The 6,317-nt window shown below is 39.3% G+C and overlaps 1 protein-coding gene across 1 annotated transcript; it reads right to left on the reverse strand.

Annotated features, from left to right (window-relative positions):
* Positions 1-133: 133 nt before the first annotated feature.
* Positions 134-5,248, reverse strand: tmem120ab (transmembrane protein 120Ab). The gene is made up of 12 exons (XM_003449309.5): positions 4,355-5,248; positions 4,067-4,185; positions 3,012-3,128; positions 2,851-2,910; positions 2,560-2,655; positions 2,381-2,470; positions 2,240-2,305; positions 2,081-2,142; positions 1,893-1,985; positions 1,696-1,760; positions 860-928; positions 134-693 (listed from the first exon to the last, which is right to left on the reverse strand). The coding sequence occupies exons 1-12, from the start codon at positions 4,421-4,423 to the stop codon at positions 580-582; spliced, it is 1,020 nt and encodes a 339-aa protein (XP_003449357.1). The 5' UTR covers positions 4,424-5,248; the 3' UTR covers positions 134-579.
* Between the last annotated feature and the right edge of the window lie 1,069 nt (positions 5,249-6,317).

Here is a 6,317-nt window from a genome sequence, read left to right on the forward strand (position 1 = left end):
GGGATGTGGTTTAACAGGAGATTAACATCATGGATGTGCAGCTGACAAAACTTAAGCAACTGAGTGATGCTATCATTTCAATATGGACCAAAATCCCTGAGTAATGTTTCCAGCTCCTTGTTTAAAGTAGAAATTCAGTCCATGTTGTTGTTTATTAATAAGTGTGATGACACCGAATGAGCATTAAAAATAAAACATGAAATGGAAAAAACACTGATTTTTTCTTTTTAGCCCAGGCTGTATTGTTTGCTAATCATTAGTTTAACACATAGAGAAATAAAATATAACAATCATTACTCATTATAACAGTAAACATAAAATATAGCTGAAGTTCTGAAAATAACATTAAGGGCTACAAACAAATTTGCAGAAAATCTGTAAAATAATGACTTTATTGGAGAGCGACGCTTGTCTCTGAACATGTAAGTGATGTGGGTCATAACTGAACATTTAACTGCGAGTGATTAGTCATTTTACAAAATACAATTTATGCACTGGATATTGTAGGCAATACACTTGTAATAAGTCTAGTCTGTGTTAATAACATGAGCATTTATGTTGGTTGCTACATTTCCTGCATCACAGGCTCTTTGGCTTCTGATTCCTGCTCTTTAGCTTCTGACGAACAACTGCGACAGTGGTGAAGAAGTTTCCCGCGAAGAGAATAAGGAAGCAGAGCCCACACACTGAAACCTGGGATGACATTAGAGCATAGAGAACATGAGTTAGCAGAAGAGGATGATTCGTAAAGACACAGTTACCACAATAGATCTGTGTTGGTGTAAGCATGTAATCTGTGCTAATGTTGACTGGATGTCACGTAGAAACCGTAAAACCTGGTGTGTATGAGACCACTGACCTGCCATTCTTTACACTCTGGGAGCTGAGCCATTCTGAACAGAGACAGCCCGTTGAAGAGCTGCCAGAACTGAGAGACAAAACACGAAGCCTCAGGGTTTGTTTCAGAAGTAGTGATTGTAGTATGCAGACACAGAGGAATGTTAAAGATCGAGTTGTTATCGAGATCAGCAAAAACCCAAACACTGTCTCCAACCGCCTAAATACAGTCAATATTAAGTCTTACATGACATCAACATTTTTATCAGTGTCTATTCCATCCAAACCAGGAGTGTCAAACATGAGGCGCGGGGACCAGAAATGGCCCTGAATAGACTCGAAACAGGCCCACTGGACATCTTGAGAAAATGTGAGGGAGTGAATAGATTTTTTAACAGCTGTTTCACTTGTCAGTTTTACAGTTTTTCCCATTGATAAAAACACCCCCCACCTTGCCATCCACCTTACACCAAAAATAATTAACTAACAGACCAACAATTAGATGACCTGTTTTTCCATTATTATAGAAATGTCTGTTTTTTGTTTGCTTCTTTTTTGTTGTTGTTTGATTTACAGTGAGTTAACAGTAAAAATATTTTTTTTTAATTATTATTATTACACAACAGTCTGGGTAATGAACCAGCAGAACTTTTTCTGTAATTTTACACACATTTTTCATGTTTTTGAATGGTCCTGCCCACTTAACATCAAAGTAGCCTGTATGTGGCCCACGGTGTAAAATGACTTTGACATCACTGATCTAAACCATGACAAAGCATGATTCTTTTTTTCTTTTTTTTAATGCAAACTAAGCAGCTAGAAGAAGAAGCTTGTCAGTGTCACACAGACTGTACTCACATGACCAAAAAACAGGAAGGGTAAAAGAAACGTCAGCCCTTTCCACATCCAGGACTGAAATCCCTCTAAATCCAGAAAGCACACAACAGTTTTATATTTTTGCAGGGCTGTTTTTACTTCCATATTTGATTACAGTGAGGCCTGTGGTCACATTTCATTTAATGAATATCAAATTTGCCTGCTACACTGTGTCTCACCAACAGTCAGATCCATGTTGTGTCTTTCTCCCAGGGCTCGCAGTCTGTACAGACATCCGCTCTGATAATAGCACTGCAGACACTGAACGAAGCCTGAAGCAAACAGTGATCATCAGGGTTTTGTTTGGTTTTAAAAAGAAAAAGAAAAGAAAAGAAAAGCTGGAAGTGTGAAAGGAATAAGACCTTACTTTGATACAGAGAGTAGGCGAGGAACTGGTTCCTGAATATGTAGTACAGGTTTCCCTCTGGCCTTTGAGGATTAAAGGGAGGGCATTTGTAAATAAAGATTTAGAGTTTAAATGTTTTTTAAAGAGCATCAGGGTTTTTTTTTAACCTATTCTACTCACCAAGTCAGCATTACACCAGACAAAACCGCTGATATGTAGTGATGAAAAACCCACCAACCTTTGATTCTGTAATGCACAAGTTCTTTAATAAATAGGTCGTAGCAATTTATGAAAAAGATGATCGTGATTGGATGTGCTGACCTGGAGCCATTGGTGATGAGGATGCTCTCCCTGATAGTTAAGGTACAATAGTACCACACCAGCAGAAAATTGAGGATTACGTCGGAAAATCTAAAGCCAAGTGTTACGTTTAGAGAAACAGTGTCAGCTTGTATCGCACACATTTGCATTCAGCTATTAATTATGACATTTTGCTTTACCTGTAGCTCACAAAGAAATAGGAAATGAAGGAGAACAGCAGCAGAATGACTGTGAGGTACAGCTTGAACTTCTCGTATTCATCTTTGTAAGCAAATCTGCAAAAGTTCGGAAAGAGTGAAAGATTGTCGAAATCCAGCAGCTGAGGACAGCTGTGCCAATGAAAGCGCTTATCCGAATATTAAAGTTGTGGCTGGATAAATAAAAGTGGTGCTATACGAGTGACTCAACAGAGAAAAATGCATAAGTCAAATATTTATACTCAGCACTTTGGGTTCGATGGTCAAACTCACTTTGACTGCTTGTTGAAAAGCGTGACATTCACATTTCCAAGAACCAGACTGAGGTAAAGTCTGTAATATCAAACAACCACATGATGTTTCTCTTTAGGTTAAAAAAAGAAAAGTGTTTTATTTAATGAAAATCAGCTTATATTTTAAAAGCTATTGGTTACCCGTTTTTCTTGGGAAGGAAAGCCTCCATCTGAAAGAAAGCATTTGGTCGGTTCTTGATTTTCTCTTTCATTTCATCCAGAATCTTGGCATCTTCTTCTGACGGTCCTTTGCTGGATCTAAGGAGTGACATAAGAGCACAAGATAACTTTGCATCATTGTATTGTCTCCGCCACTTCTAAAACCAAAGATATGACTGTTGTTGTTTATTTCTTCACCAGTGAGGCCATGTCAAATCTATTGAGTCTAATTCAGAAAACCTGGTGGAAAGTTGGAGCAAAGGCAAATTAAGGACCCAAATTGAACTGCATGGCAATGTTTTTGGCAGAGCATGCACTCCCTGAATGTTTTCCACTGTACTGCCTGTGACTATATGTGTGTAACCTGACTGGCTCTATTTTTTCCATAGGCTAATTCACTGTAAAAGTCCAGTTAATGGACAAATTTTAATTTACACAGGTGTTTTAAATTTCTTTGTGGTGTCACCACAATTAATATTTAACTAATTTAGCTGGGTAAGGAACACTTGTGGTGAACTGGTGAGTGTGCCAACACTGTAAAATGTTCAAATCATAAATTTAGACCTGTGACAGTATTTCAGTTATGTTCTGCTGAGGTTCTTTTTTCTTTGGTTTTTGTGGAAATGTGATTTTTAATATTTGTATGGCTAATTAAAACAGTTTAGGATTATAGGCTGTGACCTGGACCCCTGCAGGGATTAAAGACTTGCAGCCAGTGTTAATGCTGCTCAGCCACTGGTGTTGTAGCAAAACACTGGAGGAGGGTTATGGGAATGTGGGACAAGGTATAAAGCCCAAGTTTCTCTTGTTCATTTGAGTGTGAGTGTTAGAAAGAAACCACTTAGGTGTAGGAAAATTTTTTGTGTGAATGAGGCATGTTGTGTAAAGTTCTCTATAATAGTTGTAAGACTCAAATCAAGGCTTACACACCTGAAATGAGCAGAACTCCCCACACTTCTTATGATGCAATGCAAGATATAATTCACGTTGTTGTACATCTGTGTACGTGTGTATCTCTAGGTGTGATTGACACTTACTTTTTCACCAGTTGGGATATCTCATTCAGTCTTTTCCTCTGATGGGAGATAGAGGAAGAGCAGCTGTTTTGCAGTTTGGAAAGTTCATCCAGTTTCTTTAAATACATTCTGTGTGTCTCCTGCAGGACATTAAGAACAAGGTTATAACAATAACACAGGAAATATATCAATTAGAAGGAGTGTTTCAACTTTTTCAGCTTTCTGTGGATCTGTAAAAGAACATCATATATTCAGTATACAGTGCAAGGCTGTCCCGAGACTCTAAACTGATTATGGGCAGTTTCTTACCTGAAGTTGCTGATACTCTTCTTCCAGACCTTTCCATTCCTCCAGGATGTTTTTCAAATTTTTTGACATTTTGTAAATAGTAGCCCTAAAAACAGCACATCAACTTAGGGACGATGGTGTTCGAGCAGCATGAAATGAGTTGAAATGTGATGGTGAAGTATTCCCAGGGTGTGGATCACGTCTTCATGTGCAGTTGATTGCATAAAGTGAACTTTGACTGGTACAAATGTGCAAGATTTTGTCTTGGACATTAATCTCTTGTTATCACAGTGTTAATTTATCACCTGCAGAGCTTAAGGTGGCAGGTCATTGTTAACTGCATTGCAGTCTTCACTTTTGCCATAGTACATCCAGCTCCATGCTATTTAATACACTTCTACTACTACACGTTAGCAGCATCTAGTGGATTATAGTGAGGTACTGCAAGCTTTACTTGTGTAATTTTATTGTGACATAATTTTATTGCTCCCTTTAGGGGTCGCCACAGAGAATCATGCCTCCATCTCATCGTATCACTACTATCCCTCTGTGTGCCCTCCTTTACTAGATCCATGAATCTTCTCTGTGGTCTTCCTCCTGCCTGGTAGCTTCATCAGCATCCTTTGGACAGTATATCTACCATCCCTCCTCTGCACATGTCCAAAGCGTCTCAACCAGGCCTCTCAAACCTTTTCTTCAAACTAATCAGCCTGAGCTGTCCTTCTGATGTACTCATCATTACTACTCTTGTCCATCCTGGTCCCTCCCATTGATAATCTCAACAAACTTCAGCTCTTCCTCCTGTCTTTTTAGTTGTGCCACTGTCTCCAAACTATACATCATAGCAGATGGTCTCACTACCATCTTGTAAACCTTCCCTTTCACTCTTGCAGCTATCCTTCTGTCGCAAATCACCCCTGACCCCTTCATCCACTCCACTCTGCCTGCACTCTCTTTTACACCTCTTTTGTGCACTGTCAGCTGCTTTGGATGGTTTACCCCTGGAATTTAAACTCATCTACATTTACTACCTTAAATCCTTGTATGTTTACCCATATCCCTGTAATTCATGCATGTAAATGAAAGGAAGAAACATTGTTCCATCAGAAATCATGATCAGAAGTCCAATTCCCAGCCACTTTAAGTAAACGAATCACAGTGTGTCTAGTCTGAGCTACAGTGGTACTGAGCATGTACAACTCCCCAAAACAGGAGGTGACATTAACACTCTGCTTTTACACTCTGCATGAACTTTTTAAAATTTTGTATATTGTATTTACTGTATGTGACACATGTCAGTTAACTGGTTCAGTGGGTTTAAAATCTTTCTAGTCATACACTACTAGATGCAACAAATAAGGAAACAGGTGTTCTGCTGTGTGCAAAGCCTTAATTTCTACTTCTGTCTTCCTTCATTTTTCTTCTCTCCAGAGCATACCTCCACCTCTTCAGGCTCTTTTTCACCTGTTTCCTACTCTCACTACATATCACCGTGTCGTCTGCAAACATCATACGCCACAGCCAGACATCATCTGCCAACCTGTCCATCACCACTGCAAACAAGAATAGCCTGATGCCTGATGTAATCCTATCCCTGTCTTCAACCCATCTGTCACTCCTACCACAAACCTCACCATTGTCTTGTTGCCCTCATTCATTTGCCGCACCACCCTCACATGCTTTTCTGCCACTCTTGACTTCCTCGTGCAGTACCACATTTCCTCTCTTAGTACCCTATCATATGCCTTCTTTAGACCCACAAAGACACAGTAGAACTCCCTCTGACCTTCTCTGTACTTCCCCATCAACACTCTTAAAGCAAACATCTCATAAGTAGTGTGTTTTCTCAGCATGAAGCCATACCGCTGTCACCTGATTGTCACTTCTCTTTGTAACCTAGCTTCAAACATATCTTTGACTATATCTTCATAGTATCAATTTGATCCCTCTGTAGTTACTACAGCTCTGCATGTCCGCCTTATTT

The sequence above is a fragment of the Oreochromis niloticus genome, linkage group LG14, assembly GCF_001858045.2.
Source record: "Oreochromis niloticus isolate F11D_XX linkage group LG14, O_niloticus_UMD_NMBU, whole genome shotgun sequence".
Taxonomy (NCBI): Eukaryota; Metazoa; Chordata; class Actinopteri; order Cichliformes; family Cichlidae; genus Oreochromis; species Oreochromis niloticus.